General features: G+C 41.0%; 1 protein-coding gene across 4 annotated transcripts in view; it reads right to left on the bottom strand.

Annotated features, from left to right (window-relative positions):
• The window catches only part of NOX4 (NADPH oxidase 4), a 119,798-nt gene extending 95,478 nt beyond the window's left edge, over positions 1-24,320 (bottom strand). For 2 of the 4 annotated variants that reach the window (XM_064441391.1, XM_064441392.1), the window contains exons 1-7: positions 24,167-24,320; positions 23,240-23,335; positions 11,286-11,396; positions 10,199-10,283; positions 9,370-9,467; positions 7,335-7,362; positions 4,132-4,204 (exon numbers count right to left, since the gene is read on the bottom strand). In XM_064441391.1, the coding sequence (XP_064297461.1) occupies positions 4,132-4,204; positions 7,335-7,362; positions 9,370-9,467; positions 10,199-10,283; positions 11,286-11,396; positions 23,240-23,335; positions 24,167-24,223 (548 nt within the window). In that variant the 5' untranslated portion in view covers positions 24,224-24,320. Of the gene's footprint in view, positions 1-4,131; positions 4,205-7,334; positions 7,363-9,369; positions 9,468-10,198; positions 10,284-11,285; positions 11,397-23,239; positions 23,336-23,558; positions 23,821-24,166 lie in introns of those variants that run through there. The other 2 variants (XM_064441393.1, XM_064441394.1) reach the window with 2 other exon arrangements.
• Positions 24,321-25,401: the final 1,081 nt, after the last annotated feature.

Genomic DNA, 25,401 nt, shown 5'->3' with positions numbered 1-25,401 from the left:
ACAGTGAGTGCCTCCTTGCATTCTCCCTGCCCCAATACAGTGCTGCAGTGTTTAATGCATCACTACTGGTACAACATACAACCAGGTAGCATAGACAGCAGCAGAAAGTCTAGTGGGAAGGTAAAACCACACTTGTTAGGGTATGGACTGGAAGGAGACACAGGAGGAAAGGGAACTATGGCAAGAAGGCAACAAAAGGACAGGTAGGAGAATTTTCGAGGCGGGAGTCCACATACGGTGAGTCTGCAGGGCTGATGGTCTTGAGAGGAACAAGAACATCACCACTGTGAGGATCAGGAGAGGTGGAGGGGAAAGAGGACTTCCTTTCATCAGTAATTTGTTAGGTAATGTAAACAGAACCAAGACCAAAGCCCATCTGGAACTGCTTTCTGTTAAGCCTGTTTGTTTTTTCTTGAGTAAAATAGTCACCAAAAAACAACAACCAAATGGTTAAGAAAATACTCTACTTCATAGCACACAAACACACCTCTCTCACTACACAGCATGGCAGGAAAGTCCCTTCCAAAACCAAAAAACCTGTCCCCATACATAAGCCAAAACAATTATGAAATAAATAACAATCTCAACTCTGGAAACATAGTTTAAGAAGCTACTCCTCTGACATAGCTAACTTTTTTTCAGAATTTTTTCCCCTCCTATGGCCTTTTACACAAACAGCTAACTACCCTTGCCTCAATACACCTGAAACCTATACGGCATTTGTTCCTGTCAATACAGGACTTATTTGTCTTCTTTCTCAAGACAGAAAAAAGTATTTTGATAATCTGAGGGCCACCAAAATAAAACCCAAGCAAGGGCAGGTCTAAGGAACCCAGCAACAGCATCAGGCTCTGAACCCCCACCCCCACCCTGCCATCCTTCCCCCATTCAGCACCACACTAACACTTTCTCCTCCTTGAGGCTGCTCAAACCAGATCTAACTACCCACACACTGGTCAGCATTTCCATGCAGTCAATATCTGTAAGGAGTTGTGGGAGTGAACATCAGTAAGATGAAAGTAAGGGATGATGGTGTAGGGGAGTGGAAGCACAATGAGAAGCCACAAAGAGAATACCATTTAGCCCCAGACCCAAAACAGGTCTTGGATCTCCAGTTTAATTTGGTATCTTGCTACAATACCAATGCACACTGAATCAATTTTTATTGGTTCTTGAGGACTTTCTTCAGAATGAACCAATTTTTTCAAAATTTCAGTGATAGAAAGTCAATCCCAGCTTCTGATGTGTTGTTTTCAACAGCTAATTATTATTGCTGATTAAAATTACTGTACAATTCTTGTCTGAATATGTCTAAATGTCAGCTTCCATCCAGTTGCGCATATCATTCTTCTTTCAGCATTCCTGCAGGTAACTCTACCATAAAATCCTGATTCCTCACATATATCAAGTTCCCCTAAATGTAATCAAGTCCTCTCAACTTCACCTCCTTAAACTAAAGAGATGGAGATCCTTGAATCTCTTACCATGAAGCATATTTTCCAAGATTTTAATAATTATATTTCTTGGTTGTATCTGTCTTAACCTGTGTGTTCTGCAGATGCATGTAGTGTTCTAATACACTCAATCTTTCTACTGCTATGTATCTATTTTTACAGTACTTCAGAACATTTATTACTTTACCTTCTTCTTAGGGCTTAAAATAGACATTATTCACAGAATGAATGCATTTCTTAGGAACTCAAAAAAACTCTAAGATAAGACCAGGTTGAATAACTTTAATTTTGGTTAGCCTACTTTGGTGTAGACCTGCAAGAGTTAATTTACTAAGAAGTATAAGGGGAGGTCACTGTGCTTGAAAGTGACACAGAAAGCAGCACAGTTCTGGAAAAATTTTTAACCCTGTTACAGCTAGTTTTGAAAAAGGAGATTCATGTGGTAGTTTAGAAGATGAAACACAAGAATGGAATATTTGATTACAAAAAGAGACACCATTGGAGCCGCTTATATTTTAACGATCCTTTAAATATATGATTTCCAAAGTCACTAGTAATTGTGTTCAGTGGAAATAGTCTTAAAACATTCATTTGAAAGTTAGCAGAAATGTCAACATTTACTCACAGGATTTATTGTATTTTCTAATAACATCATAACCCTTCCAACAAACAACTGTTGAACACCAAATGTTGGTCTAATTCTCAGGTATGACAGCAAAAATTTAGAAAATTTTTCAAACAATACTCACTTTCCCCCTTTAAAACATTACCAGCTAATTCAATCTTCCTAATACTTACACAGTTTACTGAACAAGTAAAGGCATGAAAATAGCAGGATAACCATGCATAGAAAAATGTCAGGAAGAATATATGAAGGAAGAAATGATTAAGCAGGTCAGCGTGCAAGAGCGGATTAGGGCTGAAAACCAAGAGTATAATAGTCTCTGAAATACTTTTTTAAAAGCCCACTTTCTGACAGAAGTGAACATTTACAATTAATTTTTCTAAGACTATAGTGTGAGCTTATCCATCATAAGGCATACGAGAATCCACAGGGAAAGAGATTGAAAAGGGACAGAAAGATGCATATGGAAGCTTGTTACCTTAGTAAAACACACTATAAAGATAAGCTCGAGCCATATGTCTGAGGGAGAAGCCGGGATAAAATTTCTAAATAAGAATTATTGCTAGAGTAAGAGGAGATGCAGGTGATCTTTTAAGGGCTTTGATTCTGCTGGCTAGATGACAGAAAGACGGGAAAGCACTTGCACTTACAGTAACTGAAGGAGGAAGTAACAAGTATGTAACTTTGAATGATGGAAACCTTTGTTGCCTGAACCCCAAAATTATTCTTTCCAAGAATATGTTTGCACTACATATATTTTCCTACTTTTCTCAATCACTTATAAATGCTGTTGTTTTTTTCTAATTTATCATGGCCTTGGAGAAAACAGGACTTTGTTCTGGCTCACTGCTGCAGAGTGAAGTAATTGTTTTATTTTTCCATCTTCCCAAAACTGGCTTTCTTTTGCAAGTAGAGCCATCTGTGTGGACTATGTAATGTGCAGCCATGTCTGACATCTTGTGCAGCAATCTTATCCTACACTTCTGTAGCCTACAGTTCCTCACAGACATCTCAACCCTGGAAGTACCTTTGTCTACAAAAAGTGCACAAGCATTTGCAGAACTACTTTCTTGGATCAGCGGCTGATAACATTGCTACTCGGGAAGGACGGATTAGTTCAACAAAGTTCAAACTGCATATCTAGCTTACATCAGTGGAGCACCGTTAATGTTTGAAGATATGGAATTAAAATACCCTTCAGTGTTTCCTGAATCGAGATGACATATTTACATAATCAGTCTTTGAATTCACCAGAGACTGCTACAAAAATCAAGGGGATTTTTATGGTTCAATTGCAGAATCCAAGCCTTAAAAAAGGCTACGCTGTTGGGCTAGATCCTCCGAGGTACCGGCCACTCAAATGTACCACAGTCTGTGTTCAGTAATGTTGGTGCAGAACACGAACCCACTGGAGGACCAAACCTTTAGAAATCCCAGCACTACTCTGAGCCAATTCTGCACTGCTGTTTCAAAATTATAATCAACATTAAAAAGACTATATCTGACAACCAGAAGCAGAGCTTTAAAAAAGCAACATTCGACTTAAGTAGCACAATTCTTTCTCGGTTTGCTTAGTTGCTGGTTTGTTTTTTATTTGTTGCCCTTCTTTACAGTTTGTCACTACAATTAATTGGTGAAAATAATTAAGATAAAGATATCATCTCATTTTACTTGCAGTGGACTTTTAACTTATGCATTGGAGAGAACTTTCCATGTGCTTAGTTTACTGCCTCCCTGTATGAACAGGAAAAAAGAACTATTTGAATTTTTAAAGGTCTAGATTTTTAACTGAGCACATTCCTCAAACAATATATTTTTCTCTGATGGCAATTTAATCAGGTTTTGTGATTTTTTTGAATACAAAATTCACTGTGCTAATTTACCTGCAAGCTAGTAGAAAAAAAAAAAGTAGGGCAAGAAAACTGGTATTTTTAACACTCATTTAAATAATTCTTGCTTCGTATGGCATTTACTCTTCATTCCCTCTAATCAGCAGGAGAATATGATTACTCAAATGGCATTTTTCAGCATAATGATCAGATTAAGTCTTACCTGATGGCATACGTAGAAGCTGTGCACATCAGGAATAATACTAACACCATAACGACCCCAGTCAGACCTGGAACTAAAACAGACATAAGATAACTTACATTTGAGCTGTGAAGAGGCATACTTGCCTCCTATTACCTTTTAAGAAAGTGGAAGTTATTAGACATGCTAATCATGATTCAGTCAAACTCTTGCATGTATTTATCTCTTGAAGACAACTTACATACCAAACTAGATAGGAAAGTGTTATTTCCCACCTTCCCAGAGAAAACTGCCTTTTTCCTTGAATTTCACCATGCATCACTGATTTCCTATCAGTCTTTGCTCCTGTAATCATTTGCTCACAACATTTGTCTCTAAGCAGGTAACCCAGAACAAATCCTGTCTATTTGTTTATTTGTAAGACTGGCTGTACAAGTTTCTGTATCCCTCTTTTATTCCAAACCCTGAACTCTGTTGAACGTGACAATTAAAAACCTGGTCAGGGACAGAATTTCAAGCAAATCAATTTCTATGCAAGCTGTCACTATAATTGTTTGCCAACCCATTTCATTCTGGAATGAGAAGGAGCCTGAAATTACTCTCCATGGCATTGTAACATGCTTGAAATTGTTGCCCGTAGTGCAAGGTCTGTGAGAGTGATCTACAGCCAGCATTTGAGAAGGAAAGGTTAAAAACATTAGGGATTGGACTCATCTGCTCAAATGCAGACTCAGATCAGAACTAGTCTATCCTCAGCTCTTTTTTAAGTCAAAGGAGAGACACAAGTATTTCTACAGCATGATTCCTCTCGTCCTAAAGTAGAATCCTACCTATAAGTTACAGTAAGCCATCAGCCTGTAGATAGATTAGAAAAATCCCAAAGTTATCACATTTCCTGAGCACCTTATCTTCAAAATTGCCATCGCAGGAATTAAAGATCTGAATTAAGAGCCTAAAATCCATGAAGCATTACAAAAACTTTTTTAGTCTTGAAGAATGATAGTTTTTAAGCATGGTGCCCAGTCACCCTAAAAGCCACATGTTTGGATTTAAAGAAAGTCCGTCAGGCCAATCCCCAAGCACAAAGCTAAGTAAGTGCTGGTTTAGTGCCAGAATATAAGCATCTCAACCAGCTTTCATGGATATAAATGGCAAAACCACAGGTTTTAATGGTCCAGGATCTTATACAGGATCACATCCTAACGACACGAACAAGCTAATTTTTTAAATAATTGATTGTGATTTTAGAGTCTTTAGACATTTTCAAATCTTATCTTTTTATAAACTTCTCAATATCCACCTGTTGAAAAGTCTGATACCTAAAATCTGATACATCCTAAATCACTCCTCAGTTTTACCAACCGCAGGAAAAATCCTGGTCTTAGAATCAATGGAAGTTTTGTCATGGACTGCATAAGGAACATAATTTCACCCCTTCATGCAAAGGTTACAATTAAAAGAGTTGCAATAGAAAATATGCATTCTTTCTGTTGCCTCCTACTTTATTTCTTCTTTCTTACTCTAATTTGATATGTAGTGTGCAATCAGTCTCCCCTCTGACACAAATACTTCCAATCCAAGTGCAGTAGAGCACTTGATTCAGCTTCCTACATGGTCACTCGAGCCACAGGTCACCTTTTACATCCAGTTCTTCAATTCATTTCTCCATCAAACTGCAAACATGAAATGACTCACTACCTTCCCCCAATTCATCAGTGTAGTTTTAGTGTTTTCTCTCCTCCCTGTCCCTGTCTCTCTTTTCCTCCACCAAGTATAGTCTTGAATACTTGTTCCTCCCAGAGCCAGCCTCACACCCTTAAGCAAGGAGGTTCTTTCCTGGACTGATCTGAAAAGCCATCACACTGTAAATCTTTCCAACTCCTTATTCCTTTTCTTCACTGTGTTAAAAAGAAACAACCAATAAATCTAGTTCTGAACTGTTTGGGAAGAGACCCTTTTTTTTTTTTTTCATATTTGTACAGGTCGCAGTGCAGCAAAATCTTGGTCCCTGTCTGAGCCCTCCCCACAGCACGAATAATACATGATATTTACCAGTTGTTAGGATGGGGAGTGATCTGAGTAATTTTAAATTTAAGATGACTTGGAATAACTGCTTGTTGCAACAATGTGCTCAAAGCTTTGAAAATGCAATATTTTCATGACTGTCAGAAGGTAAAGGAAGTTCCACCTTGCAGGTCGTCTGCTCAACTAGAGAGTTCTCACAATGTCCCCAGAAGCTGCGACAGTATTTCATGGAGCCTCTAAACTCATTCTGCACCCCAAGTCCTTCTCCTTTATCTAAGATATTAAATATAATACTAGCTGCTTGTTCTGATTCTCCCTACTCATATTTAACTCTCTCCTCTGTGAGTTACCTTCTTTCAAGCCTCCGTCACTGATTCACTAACTACACCAGTTACCTGACATATTTCCAGCTAGCAGTTAACTTGTACCTCAATTTCTATCGTTTCACTCTCTCACTTCCTCTACTCTTAACTGATCTAAACCTCACCTTGGGGTTTTGGAAAGCCCTTTCCCACAGGCCGCCAATTATAGTAACTGTATTGTGATTGACAGGTCTAGAACCCCATTTATTGCTGTCCACACTGATTCCTTTGGACTTTGCCCTAAATGCTATCAAGTTGGGATTTCTGCATTTGATCGAGAGAGAGATGACCTCAGAAAGGACCTTTACGTGTTTGTGAAGCACTACAGCTCAGGCTTGTGCCTACTCCTCCGTACTCAAATGTTCCTCCCTTCTAAATTCCTGCACCAAAACTTTCTCTGCATATTTATTCTTTATGAGAGTTGAAGCTTGATTCCCATGTATCAGTTCAGATGGCTCTAAAGTCAAACCAACCCTTAAATAAACCAGCTGAAGCAAGAAGACTGCTTTTTCTGTTGTGTTTCTTTTTCTAGAAATTGGATCATTTAGGAATTTGGTTTTAATATTATGCAGAATCTCTGTTTGAAACTGATGATTTTCCACTGACTCATCTGTACACAACAGCTTTGAAGATGCTGCTCATCCTACTACAGGGCTTATGTAACTCCTCCCTCCTGACTATTGGATAAGCAAACCCAGGTTATATTAACACAAATAATATCTCAGCCTAGCTGAGATACAGCAAATGGAGCATGCGAACATAGGATTAAAATGTTTTGTCTGGAGAGTGATGATGAGAAACAGCAAACTTTCTCATTCAGTTTTGCCATGCACTTACCAGTAGCAAAAAGCAGTTTCCTCGGGTCCTGAAAAACAGGCAGGCCAAAAAAAAGATCAACATATATGATTTTATATCCATACGAGTAATGTAATAATAATAATAATAATAATAATAATAATAATAATAATAATAATAAAATAGCTCATAAAGCTCACGTGCCCAATGGCATAAGCAATCCCTAAATTTGCACACAGGAATGGATTTGGTATTTGGTAGCAGTTTTCCCTGACTGCAGTTCAACATAAACTAAACCTTTAACCTTTGCATTCCCTCAATGAAGACAGTTCCGATCTGTTATGAAAAATTAGGATCCAGATAATTTAACAAATAATTATTTTTTGAAAGCCTAACTGTACTCAGTTACCTCATACCTTTGGGAGGACAGAGGGGAGCAGGAGAGAGAGAGAGATTTTGAATTTAAATGAAAGACTGGGGCAAACATTTTACTGCCAGTTACATCACCAAGACATTTGCAGTGGACTCCAGTGAAGCAGGACTGAACTCAGCGGAGCTGACAATACAAGGCCAGATGTTCTTGTGTCCTTCACCACACGAAAGCAAGAGGGAATATATCAACCTCACAGGAAAGCGCCTCACTCCCCCGAGCCCTATGTTTTGTGAGGTTTTGCCTTCACTGCGAAGAAAAACTTTTTTTTTTTTTTTAACTTGCAGTAAAATGCATGGAGGGGAGGTGAGCAGTCTTCACACAGGTCAGGAAAAACAAAGTGTCCCTCTCCCTGACCTTGTCTGCATCCAGACGTGTGCACCCATATACAGAAGAAGACAGCAGCATCCAGACTGCCCACCATAGTTAAAAAACAAGTTTAAGTGGAATTCAAGCACAAAGGTTCAAAAGCTACTAGAGTACCTAAAATCTGGGAGGTTTTGATCCTAGAGTTACTAAAAGCTTGTTATTATCTATATTTTCTATTGCAAAATTCCTAAAGCTGCTCAGTACAGGCTGACATTCACACCCTGGCACATTCTTGCCTGGGACAAGCTTCTGCTAATGTTCCTGATGAGGCTAAGTCTATCAGACCACTCCTAACACATGCAGACATTCAAGTTTAATCCAGAACCTCAGCACAATAGTTGGTGTTGGCATGTCTGTCTGCCATAGAATACCTCGGTGATTAAATCATTCACCAAGGGAGTAGAAGACCTTGGTTGTTGGTCCTTATGAGCCTGGGCTGAGTCAAGCTCTCCTTTTCCAGGAAGGATGCAGCTGGGATAGGGTCATTCTAAATATTTCCTAATGAAGCTGGTAGAAAAGGAATACAGATTTGAGACTAGTATTAATAGGAACAAGAGAGAACTTGACTGTAGCCCAAAGGAGAAAGAGTCCTGGGCTCTGGTCTTAGTCCTAAAATCTGCAAATATCTCTCCAGTGCCAAATGCATAAGCAAGCAACTGGAGGAGGGACTAGGACTCTGGTATGCCTTCAAGGCATCTGCACCACAGTCAGAGAAGTCATGTAAACCAAGTATTTCCTAAGTAGAAATCAGCTTCCACCCCAGTTCATGCAGATAGATAACTAATTCCACCCTTGGCATACATATACTCCAGTTCCCACTGCAGTTTCAAAACGCAGAATCAGTCTCAGATCTCCCTACCCTCAAATCCCCAGTACACGGCACACACTGCTCTATTCTAAATAGTGCAAATGCAGAATGTATTTTCCCAAACAACAGCAGAAGTGTCTCAACCAGGCCCACCCAAGGAACAGAGAGAAGCAGAAGAAGAAAAGCAGGAGAACAGGGTACAAACTGAAAGGACTCGATGACAGCATTCTCCACCTCATAATCCAGTAGGACCGAATCCTGCTGGCTTAAACAAAAAGTGCTTAATACATTATTTGTCCAGAGAAAGAAGTAAAATCCACAGCAATGCACTTGGTGGTGAGTTTTCAGTGCACAAAACGGCAGCAGTGTATAGCTTACAGGATGGATCATACAGTGGAATTTAATATAAAAATAATTGTATATTTAAATCATATACCTAAAAGCAAAATATGAAAGGACATCTGTCTCACCTCACCACGATAGTTCGCTGCATTGAGTGCCAGAAAGTCTTCACTGTAGTTCTCAGAGAAGTTAAGAGCGTTCACCAGATGAGCAGCAACATGTAAGACTAAAAAAAACCAGAGTAAAGCTGAGATCCGTAAACAAGAGATAGATGTTCCTATGAAGTAAAGAAAAGTGGTTACCCAGATGCCAAGCTATAATCACATCACCTGCATGAGATGCACCCGGGAACTAAGGAATTCTTCTTCTAAAGTAAATCAGATTATAGATATTCATGGCAGAAAGCTGTATGTATTTTAAGATTTTTTTAACACTGCAGCAATCATTTTTGTAGGGCAATTCTTCAGCTGGGAGACAACATTCAAAGGTCACCCAAGAATATTCCTTTTTCACCTAATTGGGTATTTGTCTCCACTGCTCCCTCTTCTGCAGATAAGCCTGTAGCACCCTGCTTCTTCACTCAAATCCCTCGAGTGTAATAGAAATGTAAAATTACAAGATGTAAATGTAAATGTACATTTATTGTACATATAGACTTGATACAAATGTAAATTTTACAAGAAAGTAAAACCTGTAATGGCAGATTTTGACCTGATCTCATATACCTGTCCTTTCAGAAACTGGAATTTTAAGGAAGGGCTCGGCATTAGAATGTAAACCCATGTGTTTAAAGGAAAAATAAACCAAATCCCACATCCATCCAAGAAAGCATTCACACTTTAAGGCAGGGAAGCGCAGAGCAAGACTACCCCCAAATGTACTGTGCAAGAAAAACCACAAAGTACTGCTTCAGTGTGTTTCCCGAACAAGCTGCTGCTCAGCACAATAAGATCTCACCTGAAAAGATGCATATTGTAACACCACACATCACATGGAAAGTTTTACTTTTATCTAGCAGCCTTCTGGTTTTCCTGCTGACAACCTAATAAGAGAAGAATTCAACCAATCTCTCTTCTAAAACAAAGCAAAGAAAAAAATACTAGCAGCAACTGAGGTAATATAATAGCAACTTCAGCTTTTACTGGGTTTAACGCCCTTGCAAGCAGAGTACCTGAATTTAAAAACTACAGGATTATGTCAATGAGCCAATTTTGAGGTCTTAATGAAGAAAGTGCAGTTGGATCTGTATTACAGAGATGTGAAGAGCACATAAAGTCATCTCCCTCTGGCCTTAAAATTTAGTAATTCCAGCACTAATTGTTGTAGGTGTCACTGATTCTTTAGTGAACAGAATCAGATGGAAAGGTATATTTGCATACATATATGTATCTATAGGCATCAAATCTTACAGGCACAGTCAGAAGATGAGCAGAACACATAGGTTCAATTTGCAATCATCTAGAATACACAGATGTTCCTCAAATGCATTATTTATATTTCTGTAAAAAGCAACTGGCAAATCACAAACAAGCTAAACTATTGTTTACTGAATGCTGGTACAGAAAACAAAGCCTCTTAGCTTTGCCAGAACTTTTTTTTTCTCCCTTGATAACAAATATATCAGGTTGGTTTTTTAATTTGAATTTCTGTCATCCCCAGTAGGACACTTCTGGTCATGCCGAGTAAAAGTTCTTTTTGGTTTTTTGAATTCTAACAGGAAGTAGAGAGGACACGATGTCTTTTATATTAGAGTTGGGAAAGAAGGAGGAGACTTCGACTGATTACAGTTCCACAGCAACCTCCCTGTCCTTCAGAAATGCATTGAAGAAACATTCCTCACGAGTCCAAACAAGCCAGACAATACCATCCAGGACACTGTCTTCAACAGAGTCATGAATCTAGTCTGAATGTCTGATAGTTGCACCATGCAGGCACATACTGTATAATAAACAGGGATGTAACAGATTTTTTTTCCTATTATTTTTAGACTAAACAGAGACCAGGGCCCTCTTCTCAACTGCTGCATTCTGAGGACAGTGCTTACCTTCTGAGATCCTCGCAGGAAGGCCAAGAGAACACGGCACATCGGTAGAAGGACCAGGCAGCAGTTGAGATTGAGGACAGATGCTGAAGCTCTGCTAACACACAATCCTAGCTGAACAAATATAGCAAGAGTTAGATTACAGGGAGAAAAGATGCTCTAATGGATCAGCTGTCAGTCAGTATTCAACCTCCTTTTCTTTGCCGTGACACCAAACAGTTCCCATGCCCTCCTGACTCATCAGAACAGTGGAGTTCCATGATGTTTTACATGTACTGGAAAAACCACTGTACACACGCTATCCTGTTCTCTGAGGGACACAGCTTCCATCTTTGCATCAAAAAACTATTCAAAATTAATTTTTTTCAGAAAAATGTCAGAAAATGACAACTTCTACTGAAAGAACCAATACCCTTATCAGCGCTCAAAGCCACATGGAACAAAACGTATCTGAGAAAACTGTAAGCGTCCACCAGGAAATTACCTGAAAGCTTCAACAGACATAATTAAATAAGAAAGAGGGATAAATAGTATGAAGACACTAGACAGCCACTTAAGTGAAGTGTAATGATTTTCTGGTAAACAAGCCAGAAAAAGGTGTAAAACAAAATTGATTCAATTAAACTGAAATTATAATATTGTTTCAAGGACTGTTATGAAATTGTCACAGAACTGTTCATCCATTCACACTATGCAGTGCCGTATTTGGACCTAGAGAAAGTAGATTTTCTTCATTTTAACTACTCAACAGCTGGGGACTGTAATGAAATCTAATTTCACTAATGCTTTCACGGGTATATTTGGAACTGACATAATTAGAACAAAAACACTTGTCAAATCAATGAACAAAGCACACATTAATGTCATAACCCTGTATTTTTCAACCTTATTATATTCTCTCATTCATTTATGATTTTTTTAAAAGTTAGCAAAATGCCATTGTTCTCCTAGTTATTAGGTTGAATTACCATTTTACTAGCTTATATAAAAGATGCTTTTAGACTGTCAACAGATTTCTGGAAGGATAACTCTTACAATGTTCTTAAAATCCCAAGTTTTTCAACTCCTGAATAAATTAATGAAAAACTATTATAATATTATAAGATAACTCCAATACTGCAGTTATGTGAATGATTTGAACAGGTACAAATTATCTAATAAAAATTACTAAAGATTTATTACTTTTTCAAAATGAAACTTGATGCCAAAAAAGAACATCTGTTATTTCTCAGTCAAAAAAAATTTTGTCAGTGAAACATTTATATTCACATCTTTCTTATCAAGAAGAGGAAACAAAATTGGGGAGAAACAAAAAGGTTTTATTTATTTGGAAATGAATATTTTTTACAAAAATTATTAGAAAAGCCTTGTAATTTCAAAATTAGTAATTGTTATTAGTTTGTTTTTACAGACTTATCTGCATGTCAAAGAACTGGATTAATATATGAGCTAGTAAAAATAAACAAAATAACTGGACTTTAGCACGTCTAGCAAGATCACAAGCACAATGGCATGACAGGAGTTTCTCAGGACCATAAAACATTAAAACTGCCTGCTCTCCCAGTCAGTAACACCCGTGTACCCCACTTCCTCTATAGTACATCTGGGAACAAAACTAGTAGGCAAACAGAAGTTAAAGAAGTTCAATCTAGCTAAAGCCTCAAGCTCTCCACCTAAATCCTGTTTCTCTTCACAGAATCACAGAATGGCAGGGGTTGGAAGGGACCTCTGGAGATCATCTTGTCCAACCCCCCTGCTTGAGCAGGCACACCCAGAGCAGGGGGCACAGGGACACGTCCAGGCGGGGTGTGAATGTCTCCAGGGAAGGGACCCCACAGCCTCCCTGGGCAGCCTGTGCCCCTGCTCTGGCACCCTCACAGGAAAGGGTTTTTTCCTCATGTTTAGCTGGAACTTCCTGTGTTCCGACTTGTGCCCATTGCCCCTTGGCCTGTCACGGGGCACCACTGAAAAGAGCCCAGTCCCATTGTCCTGACACCCACCCTTTAGATATTTACAGGTATTGATGAAATCCCCCCTCAGTCTTCTCTTCTCCAGGCTGAACAAACCCACGTCTCTCAGCCTTTCCTCATAAGGGAGATGCTCCAGTCCCCTCATCATCTCGGTAGCTCCCTGCTGGACTTGCTCAAGCAGTTCCACATCCTTCTTAAACTTGGGGGCCCAAAACTGGACGCAGCACTCCAAATGTGGTCTCACCAGGGCAGAGTAGAGGGGGAGGTTAACCTCTCTCGACCTGCTGGCCACACTCCTTTTAATGCACCCCAGGATACTGTTGGCCTTCTTGGCCACAAGGGCCCAGTGCTGGCTCAGGGTCACCTTGCTGTCCCCCAGCACTCCCAGGTCCTTCTCAACAGAGCCGCTTTCCAGTAGTTCAGCCCCCAGCCTGTACTGGTGCGTGGGGTTGTTCCTCCCCAGGGGCAGGACCTTGCACTTCCTCTTGTTGAATTTCATGAGGTTCCCCTCGGCCCAGCTCTCCAGCCTGTCCAGGTCTCGTTGGAAAACTGGCTACTTCACATTATTTAGTTAGACCTGAGTGCTAACAACCTCCTCACCAGAAGTTACCGGCTTCCCAAGAGCAAAGCAGACATAAGGGCACCTTCCCTCAATAGTTGCCTGTGAGAAGTAAGAGAGTTCACCCCACAAGATGTGCTCTACCTTGTTTTCTGCCACATAAATGTGGGATCCCTGGCAAACATCCTGGGAGCAGAAGTCATGAAAGTTACACTGAGAGGGACACTTACAACAGAGTTATCTCTAACCTACGGAATTATAGAAAATAAACTAGAATGAACCACATCACTTAGTTTTTTCCCCACCCTCCAGACCTCCTTTGCTATTTCTTGTGGTATGTCGTCCACTAGTGTTAGTCCTTTCTTTCCTTACATAAAGCCTACCTTGCTTCTATTTAATCTGTTACTTCATGCTCTGTTCAGACACACAATGAGAGATTATTCTTGCCCTTTTTCCCTCGCAAGTTCTTCAAACTTTAAATCATCTTCTCCTCTCTGGACTCTCCCACCTGGTCCAGAGCCCAAGCGCTACGACTACAACTGAGCACCAGCTACAATGGCCACAACCTCAGCAACTGAGCTGAGGTTTTACTGAATGCCAATGTCACTTTCCACTTCGAAGTATGATAAAGAAGAAATATATGTGAACAACCACAGTAAATATTTATCTGCCCTTGCCCACAGTAGCTTAAAGTGACTTTAGAACATCGTAAACATTTTCTGGACTATGAGATAAAATGGCAATACCCTTGAAATGATTTGACTTAATGGAAGTAAAATGTCTCTATAATGTGCCATTTGCACATACAAGACTGTCTCTATTTTCATTAATTATTACTCCTCTAAAGGGAAGCTAAAAATGAGCTCTACATCTCATAAAAGCAATGACTTCAAAAACATGAGCATTAAGCACATATAAGCATTTTTATTAGAGCTTGCTGATGTGCTACAGTATTCCAGTGACCAAATGAGCACGATTTGAAAAACCCAAGAATTATGTAGAATTAACATTATGCAAAACCCAGAAGTAAACCGAACCATTTTTGTAGCTCAAGTAACACCCAAAAGCTGAAAAAAGTTGCAACACAATTAATAAGTAAAGCAATTCAAAAACCGCAATAATTTCTCTTATATGGTACATCATTAGTTTCTCAAGAATTTGTTGTCTTTGAGTTTAAACATAAATCAGGCATGATCTCAGTTATCCAAGAATTCCTTTATCAAGCACAACTATTCTTCTAACATAACTTCAACCAAACAGTCTAGTTTGGAATAGTCTAGAATAGAGTTAATTCTACACTGTACAGTATTATATAAATGAAAATTTATTGCAAGAAATAAGTAAAATGCCAAACAATGTAACTGGTACAAAAAAAATATGAATCAGCTACGGTGAGTAGAAAAAAGCTACCCTACTAAGTGTCCTTTGTGTTTTTTCCATGCCACTATTTAACAAATAGGAAATACTCATTCATAATGCAAGTACTATGGAAGAATACCCTTACGTTCTTTCTAATTCAATGCTATCAGCATCTGTACAAAGGGAAAAAAAAAAAAGAAAAGACAGCAGGAAATTACTTCTTCAAATATGTGGTACACTTCTAGGAAAGTGTGATTCAAATATTTTCACAAATGGTTTGGTTTTTTTTTTCTGAAGAAATAAAGTTGGGCAATGGTTGCTGCAACAAGCTCATGAAAAATTTGAAAACAATGGTAAAGTAATAGTTTTGGCAATGCTTAGAATCACAATTCATGGAAGACCCAGAAGAATAAGAGTACTAACTTTGCTCTTAACATATATCCAAGGGCTAAAAATAGCTCCATGAAACCAATTCTTTCCAAATGGGTTCCAAGTGGACTTTTTCCTGACTTCCTTTGCATTGCCTGGGTGGCGCAGTAACAAATTAACAGTGCATTGTTGGATTTTTAAACAATAGTAGAATAAAAGATGATTTTTGCTCCAAGACAACTCACTGGTTCTAGAAGGGAATTTATATCCTTATGAAGTAGCTAAGAAATGAGAGAATTATAATCCTCTTTTCTTCCTAATATTATTGCTGTCTTAAGGAAAAAAAAAAAGTGTTATTTCATGTTAGTAGCATGTGAAATTTCTGTAGGATCAAAAAGAGAGAAAAAAGCACCCCCCAAAATCTCTGCTAGACACTCTCTTTTATCCACCTTTCCTGATATCAAATCCAAGCATTTGACAACCTCCTTCTGTACTCTGCCTACCCGGTACCACACATGCTGTTATCCCATTTTCATGGAAGGACAAAAAGGCATAAAAAAACTAAAGGATTAATCAAATTCACAGAGGAAATCTGTGATAGGGATAGTAGGCAACTGGACCCACTACAAAGTCAAATCTTAAAATATAGACTAGATTTTTTCTCTAGACAAGTATAAAGCAATCATCATATTTTCCTTCTCCAAAGCCGCAGAAAAGGGCTCCAGAGATACAGTGGGAATATAAGTTCTCCATCTATCCCTGTCTGACATACAGTCCCACAGAAATCAGGATAGTTTCCTGGCCTATGCTCATACAACGTGCAAAGTAGGACAGAGAAGCAAAGAGTCAGTTCTCTTTGGATGTTCTGTATGTTGCTGCCAGCAAAGTAGGGGAAATGAGCTTCCCTGTAGTTAGGCAAATGATTTCAGTGTTACATTGAGGGCTAAAGTAACTTACTCTGCAGCACAGAATTCCCTAAAGTTCATCAGTTATAAATATAGAGATGAATGTTATCTGCAACTGCTGTGCACAGAAATCTAATATTCAATACATGGTTGCAAAACATACTGCGGAGCAGAATACAGGAAGATTTCAACAAATAGAGTCCTGTCTCATCTTTTAAGCCCATCTTGTAGCAGCAAAAATGAAGAATACTGCAAATCCTTCCACAACTAAAAGTGATGTCATTCTGTTTCTCAAGACTTCGCTACCTACAAGCAACAATCCTAAACAGGTCATGGTGGAGCAGAGACAGCCCATTGATGCTCTCTCTGGAGGCCTGCCTTTGACCTTTTTCAGTCTTCTATGTTTCAGGGTGACTTGAAAGGTTGTGGGAAGACTCATGAACCACATGCTGCTCTGTAGACCCAAGCCATAGACCACTTCCCCAAATCAGTACTGAAGCAGCTAAAAATATTTATTTTTGTAGGTGGGACGAACTGTGTTACACAATGTGCCTCCTTTTGACCTGAGTTCCTTTTCTTCATAGGGAATGCCTTGTTTTGAGTAACAGAGCACAGATAATCTAAGATGAAGGACAGATCGGAATTGTGCGGATAGCAGTTATTCCCCCTAGGCCTGCCAAATCTGGCTGGAGATCTAGCAAAAAAAATAAAAAAAAACCAAAGCAGCTGAAAGGAAGCTGAAAAGAAGGAAAATGTGAGGGTAGCGGAAACCCTCCAGAACATCTGAAAACTCCTACAAAAGTTTGACTTGGTTTTGTTCTGAAGATGGAAGATTTCAAGGCAGGACTCTGTAAATCCCAACCTCATGCACTGCAGCCCTTTAAAATTATTTTAAGAATAAGTGGTGCAATAATTTTGAATTACATTTGGAAAACTATGTTAAGGATTTTAAAAAAAGACAAACACAAAACCCAGCAATTTTCTACACAGATAATTTAACAGCAGCCCAATTCTCTATGCTAATTTCACTTCAGTCTTCCGCTTGCATATATGAATCAGAAGTTGGATATGATATTATATAAAGGAAGAATTATCAGGAGTGGACAATGGTAACAATATTTTTAGCTCTTTCATGAGATATGGGGTATTTGCTCTGCACTACTGAGAATCACTATTCTCACCTTTCACTTGTAACTCACCAAACAGGCATTCCTTGAAGGTTTTCCTTCTCTTTCTGTCCACATATTTAGGTCATGTTCTCATTTTAAAAGCAGTCCCTTTGTGTTAGATGTACTCCTCCTCCTGCTTAAATCAGTCATTCAATCTGAAGAAAGCAACTACCTTAACCTGGAACTCAATGTTAGTTCCCAACTTCTCTAATAATCTCTAAAGTGTATTTGCTTACAAGATTTCAGACCAAATGCTCATCTTCATTAATCTATTAATCAGTTAATTTAAACTGTTAGAATCCTGACCTCAGGAAATACAATTTTAGAGACAACTTTAGTCAATGCTGCTGAGTTACAGGTTTCTTTTTGGGGCAGGCATAATGATACACGAACAGACCGGAAGGGATCCCAATTTATCTTCCAGATTTGAGTGTTCCAGGCCCTCCTTCTTCTGTAGCAATATCACAAATTGTGGAAGTATTTTATATATTAATTAGCAACAAGAGCTTGAATGGCTGATCCTGCAAGTCGCAACATGATCTGAACTCCATGAATTTGGTCATGAATCAAGGGATTAAGGGTACCCAGGTCCCCCCCAAGAGATTCACAACACACTGCAATGCGTGAACACAGCAGGAAGTTGCTTGTTGTCACAGCCGAGTCAGTCATATAGAACTGATGTAAGGTCTGCTACTAAGGGCTTCCTCTGTGTTTAATTATTACCCCTTATCACAACACAGTAGGTAATACGATCTGTAAAACTGGTCTTCCGGAGTGTAACACAGCTATTTTTATTTTAAGACCAGCCATTGCTGGACTACCATGGGAACCCTGAAATAATACATAATACAGTGAATAATCAACCAAAGAAACATTTTGGCCATAATTCAATTCTGTTCTACACAGAGTATTACGCCATGATGATCTTGGAACAAGAAGCAATGATGACAAGACTATTTATAATACAAGTCTGCGTGACACAGCAGTAAAAATTTCTGTTACTCATTTGAGATGTACCTCTATTAATTGAACCTCCACTACTGACATCTTCTCAAGAAGTTCTGCAAAGGTGGAAGTTCTCCCAGGTAAGTTAGTAATATAGATGTCCTTTCACAGGATTACTGCCACCTGAGCTACAAGGAGGGAAAAAAAAAAAGAAAAACAAAAAAAACCCAAAGCCATCAGAAGAACTATATGGCGCAAAACTCAAGTTCTTCATTGGCTTATAACTGAGAATAATCCCAGCAATGATGCTGAACTGTGGGCTGTCCAGGAAGAACTAAGGGTTGAAGGAAAGTCTTCTGGCAAACAAAAAAATCTATAATGATGGAAAGAGAATGCAATAAGAGATTTATGTGCACATTCAAGGGGACTATCAAGATAAGGTCTTGTGGATTAACACCCTCAGTCTCCATTAGGGAATCCTGCAGACAGAGAGATATATAGCTTCCATAGCAACATAAATCTATTATTAGTAATTTTTCCTACATGTAACACTCTAAAGAGCATATCCCAGATAGCCTGATTACAAGACAATTAAATAGCAAACACACACTGCTTTAAGGAAAATACAGGGTCGAGATACACAACTCCAATGCTTAGATGTGTGGGGGAAGCAGGCTGCAGTGTGGTTGCATAAGGAGCAATGGAAGCAGAATTTGGCCTCCATTAGTTAAATCTCTATCATTATGGTAAACTAGCAAGGAGAGACGTGAAAGTTACTGGAACATCTGGAACATATTCCAAGCAGTGAATAAAGATGACATAAATGTGATGCACAGTACTGCGCAGGCAACAACTGTAGAGCTAAAAGAGTGAGGCAGCACTTGTCCTTTTCAGTCCCATTTTCAGTTATTCTTTTCCCAAAGAGATCCTTCTGAGAACAAGTTTCCTCCACCTTCATCTGAAACACAGAAGCTTATCTTTTGCATTAACATCCATTTGACTACATTAGGGTTATTTGAGCAGGGACTAAAGGAGTAGAGAAAGAGAGACCTTTTATGTCATGACAAAATCACCCAAATTGTCTTTCTGCACATGGCTAACTCAAGCAACAAGAAACAAATATTTAATTTAATGCTGTTAAAAGTAAGATTTGAGTTCTATAATACGGCCAGTACTGCATTTAGGACTGAACTTGTTGGTCAGATACAAGCAAACGTGTTGGAAAAAAATACAGCCAAGCTAATCTGAAGGGAGAAATCTTGAAATCTGCAAAGAAATTAATCATCTGGACAATTTCTCTGACTGAGCAGGCACAAAACCTCCGGCAATGAAGATGTTGGAGTCATGTCAAGTAATTCATGAATCTTCCTTTCCATAATTCATGCCTACTACATCTATCATGAACATGAAGATGAGAATATTCCTTTCCTTTTTGCCACACTCTCTTACAAGAAATCCATGCCTGTTGGGTGTTTCCCAGACCCTCTTCTTTAAGCAATGTAAGGCCACAAGTTACCATTTATTATGAGAAACTGAGATTCTTTATCTGAATCATGTTCCTGAAACAGCGGCAAAGAATGCATTCAGGCAGTAAGACTATGATCTGCAGTGTTACAAGCAATTAAGTGTCCAAAGGATGGTTCATCAAGGCAAAAGTACTGGGAAGGGAGTTACATCCACTAGGTTCTGGTTGAACTTACATCACAGGAATCATATAGTCACAGAATTATTCTGGTTGGAAGGGACTTTGGGATGGCTCTGTTCCAACCTCCTGCTCTAAGCAAGTTCAACACCAAACTCAGACTAAATTTGCTCAGGGTTTTGCCCAATTAGTTTTTAAAAACCTCCAGGGATGGAGATTCCACAGCAAAGGGTTCATGGTCTCACAACAGGCCTCAAACTGAGCAAAGCAGTAACACTTGACACAACATAAATTTACCCGCTAAATTTTGTAGTGTAGCATAGGCTGATTAACCTCCTCCTTGCACATCAGTGCCTTTCCCTTCTTTATTCTCTTTGGTTTTTGTTTTTCCAGGATACCACTGTGCTCTTAAGTGCCTTTTTACAGGTATAGAATTAAGGATCAGAAAGATTGTAATTGAAAGATTGAGTAAAAGTTAGGTACCTAAATAATTTTAAAATTCTGTGCTAAGTATCTTGTTCAAGGTCGCAAAGGATGCAATCGGAAAGAATGAAACTGAGCCTCCTCCTTCTGTGGAAGGCTGAAGCAAAGTGAACCACTTCAGTGACCACTGAATGAAAGACTAACCTCATTCTTTCTCCTTCTTCACATCAAAAAGAAAAGGCATGGCATGAAAACATGGCAGAGTTGAATATATCAGGATATTCAGTCCAAGGTCTCATTTCATATCACAGTCCGATTTCCTACAGCAACTTCTTGTTCTCCATCCCATTACTTGGTAAGCAATAAAATTACCTGTGGCAAATCTTTCAGTGCCGAAAGTGCAGAAGTTCTTAAGGAGATACTAAGGCTATTGTAGCATAAAGAGAGAAAAAAAAATCTTTAGCAGATGCCATTGAAAAGCAAGAGAATTTTTTTCTATTCAAGAGATGCCCTTCCTTTTTGCCTTTTTTTGTTAACTAGCTGGAAAAATGAATCCATTTTCATGAAAGAATCTGTAAAAAAAGCTCATTCTGTTAAGACAAAAAAGAATTCAACTGTTAAATTATAAATGAAGATTTTTCATCTAAGCCTCAAAATTTTCAAACATCAAGAAATGGCACACTGAGGCACTGCAAGGCACTCACCCGTGTATGGAAAAAAGAGGAGGTGGTTAGGCAGGTGGGCCATGGGCCAGTGGCTACGCAAACCAATATCAAAAATGCAGAAATCCTCATGGAAGGAAACAGCGGCTGTAGGACAGATATGCTTACTCTGTTTAATGAAAAGACTAAAATTGGGTTCTGTTTCCCCAACCCTTGCAAAATAATCTGTATGATTTATAAGCATATAAAAATATGTTGAAGAGAAGGGAGAAAGCTAGCTCTGGGGTCTAAGCATGATATTTAGACAAACTCTAAAAAGTGAATTGCAAGAACGTTTTACAGTCTAATATTTTCCAAATTTTTAAACTCGGTTCAGAACTTTGACCGAAAGTATCTTTGAGGCTTAGCTCCACTTTCCTCCTCATTTTAGAAAGTCTCTAAACTTTCCCCACAGTTGCAGGCACAGTTAGACAAACCCAAACGCATGGCCTCCTGGTCCTCACCTCCTGACCAAGACAAGGAATCTGTTGCTTGAATCGTGTCACACGTTCTGAACACACTTTATATTACTTTGTATGTGGCTGTCACTCTGAAGTATAAGAAAACCAAAAAAAAAACAGACCAGACAATGAGCTGGTACAAGGCAGATGAGTCTTCTGAATTGAAAGGAGCTTTGCTGATTGATACCAGCTGACAATCTGGCCCAACATGTTGACCCAAGAACATTTGCTTTATAAACAACCCCCTTGCTCTGCCAGGAACAAACACAGTTTTCAAATGGATGCACTGGGCTGCAAAGCCGTTACAGGCTATGGTAAAATTAAACGTGTTTTCATGTTTTTCCTATCAAGGAGGTTATCATCATGAAGGATTTAAATATTTTCATTCCCTTCTTTTTGTACTACCTTTGCTAAGGTCCATTTCTTGAACACACCTGAGTCAGCCATAGGAAGTCAAAAAAGAAAAGCATAAGAGGTCAACCTACTTTCAAGAAAGTTCCCCAAAGCTTATGGAACTGGCTAGCTATGGCAATGATATCAACCATATGAAAAAGTATATCCTGGACCTACCTAGATATCCTGCATATCTACCAAAGGTAAAGCCCAGACGCTCTACAGCAGGTGAGGATGTGCATCATCTGTGCTTTAACCCCATGTCAACTTCCCATTGAAATCCATTCCCAAGCATGACAGCATTACAAAGCATGCACTTCTTCCTGGATTCTCAAATTCTGAGCAACTGTAGAGCATTTTCCAGACAGCTCTTAACCCTTAATCTACCCCTTTGGGTAGAAGTCATTTCAAACAATGGCAGCGGGTGTAGCTGTGGAGAGCTTCACAAGACAGACCAGTATCTCACTTCCCCAGATTATCTTTTTGGGTTCTTCTGGTGGTGGTGGATGCTACCCTTGCTAAATCATTAAAGCATTCAGATTCCAATAATTTGTTATTAGAAAACAAAAATTATATAGATTACAATGATTTATACAGAATGGAGGATCCATGAGGATGACAAAGACTGAAAAGAATTGACTTATATAAAGAATTCCTTCATCAAAGATGTATCACAATAACTGGATTAGAAAGAATTTGCCAGCACGAGCCCATAAGCTTGGCTAATGTTTTGATGACAAAAAGCTGAGCTCCAGTCATCTGTTGAGCATGTTTGTGTTCCTGTGAGCCTGTCTGCAGCTGGGAACCCCGGGAGGGAGGAGAGGAAGGAGAAGGATAGCTGTCCCACACTTGACTAGCTCTTTTTATTCTAAACACTGTTCACTTTCTACTTCTAAACAACTGACAACAGTACCCCAGTAATTTCGTACTTGATCTTTCCTTGCTTTGCAGCATCCAACAGGCAGTTTGAGTCATCCTTGATTAGCAAATGCATTCTGTTCCTTTCCCATCTCCCAGCATCCCAATTTTTCAAGGCAAAAAGTAACGTCCGGGTCACTCACCCCTAACATCTGATGCAAATAATAATACTGCAGCCCTTGATAATAGAGGAGGAAGGTTTTCCAGAAGAGCCATACATTGAGGGAGAGCCAGAAAAACTAAAATAAAACAGAAACAAGAGATTATAAGTGAAAGTTACACCCACAAACTTTTCAGTGTTAATTTCATTCATAAAACTTGTATGCCTCTAGTTTCATAAGCGTATGTAAATGGAACGGGAAAACAAACCTCAAGCATTTAGCATGAAATATTGTTAAGTATTAGAAGGGACAGCCCCTATGTGAGAAATTTTCACTTTAACTGAACTTCACAAAACTTTACCTTTGTGACTTAAGACTACTGAGAGCCGGTGAAACCCTCTGCATACAAAATGCTACTCCAAACCTTGATTTAGATGTTGCAGTTGAAGACTCAAAGGATACAAACTAGCAACAAAGAGACAAAGGCAGGAAGAACTTGACCTCCAAGAAGATGCGTCTTCTCCCCCCAGACATTTCCAAAGAGGATCAGACAAAGAGCAAACACCGAACAACGTGTGCCGGGTCCCAGCAGGACGCGGACGCCTGCGTCGTCCCGGGGCCGGGGCAGCCGCTTGTACCTGTGCCAGCCGCGCACCGGCACGGAGCGCATCCCACCGCATCCCACCCGCGCACCGCCGACCCCACCGGCGCCCGCCCCCGCGCTCCTCCCGCCGGGCGCGGCTGGGACCTCCCGCACCCCGCCGGGGGCGAGTGAGCAACGCCCCGACCCCCGGGGGCTCCTCACCGCCCCGGGCTCCTCACCGCCCCAGCCCCCGGGGTCCTCACGGCCCCGACCCCCGAGGGTCCTCACGGCTCCGCCGAGCAGCCGCCACCCGCGCCCCCCTCCCGAGCCTTCCCCGCAGCTCAGCCCCGCCGAGGGGACCCCCCCCTCCAGGGGCAGCCCCCTACCAGAAAGAGGTGCTTGCTCCCCTCATTGGCCAGCCAGCTCCGCCAGGACGGAGCCATGGTGCGGGACGCCTGCGGGGCAGGACCCGGGGGGGCCGAGGGGGGGGGCGACGGGCGGGCGAGCCCTCCTTTTCAGCAGGGCCGAGCCGGTCCTCCCCTCTCCCCACCCCTCACCCCCCGCCCTGTCTTCCGGCCGCCGGGGCGTTGCGCTCCGGCCCCGCCGCTCCAGCCTCCCCCCCACCCCCCCACCCCGGCCCCGCCGCGGCCACCGGGCGCTGCCCCTTTGTCCGCCGCCGGCCGCCCCGGGTGCGCGGCGCTGCCCGGGGATGCCCCGTCCGCTGCCCCCCGGGGCGGGACCCGCCGCGGAGGCCGGCGAGGGAGCGGCGGCGCCGGGGGTCTGGCCGGGGGCCACCCCCGCAGGGACTCTGGGGCGCCGGGGCCTCCGTCCCGGACCGATGCGGCCGGCTCCTCGCATCCCCCCCCCCCCCACCCCGAAAAGCGCGGTTCCCCACGGAGAATCCCGTCCGTGGGGTTCCCCCTTGCCCCAGCCCTGCCCCCCCCATCTGAAATGTGATACAAAAAGCAGGCGGGAGCGGGGGAGCAGCCTGGCGTGCAACTGTACTGCAATTCGGGGGGAAACAAAGAGGCCGTCCAAGAAACTACTGTTGGGGCTGCGCATGAGGTCCTCGAAAGCTGGGAAGGGCCAGGCTGTGCTACTCCGAGGTTGACCCTGCTCCACCGGGTGTCCGGGGGGGCTGGCAGGGGCAGGCGCCGGTGCCCGGCGCAAAGCGGCCGAGCGTGCGGGCACAGGGGTCTGCGATCGCAGCGCAGCCACGAGAAAGGGCGCTGCGGGCACCTCCGCACCCGCGGCGTCCCCAGCCCCGCCTGCTCGGCGGCGCAGCCAGCCTGCCCTTTGTGGCGGTCTTCATGTTTGGTTGGGGTTTGGCTGGGGTTTTGGTTTTTTTTTTTTCGTTTGGTTGGGTTTTTTTGAGGGGGAGTTGCACCAAATACTGATTTTTATATTAAGAAAAAGCTTTAAAATAACCCTCTGTTGCTAGCAGCTTTTAAATACAACACCCTCGTGAGTCACTAGGGGATCTTCCACTCTAAACCACCTCCTTAAGATAGCAGCAGCAGTGACAGCTGGCAGCAGAACAAGGCTGTTTTTCCAGGAGATGCCAAGTCTGAGGAGCAGTGCCAAGAAGTCTCATCCAGTCCAGCTTCAGCTGGCCGTCTTT

This window comes from Phalacrocorax carbo, chromosome 1, assembly GCF_963921805.1.
Source record: "Phalacrocorax carbo chromosome 1, bPhaCar2.1, whole genome shotgun sequence".
Taxonomy (NCBI): Eukaryota; Metazoa; Chordata; class Aves; order Suliformes; family Phalacrocoracidae; genus Phalacrocorax; species Phalacrocorax carbo.
This window is presented reverse-complemented; position numbering and strand designations above follow the sequence as displayed.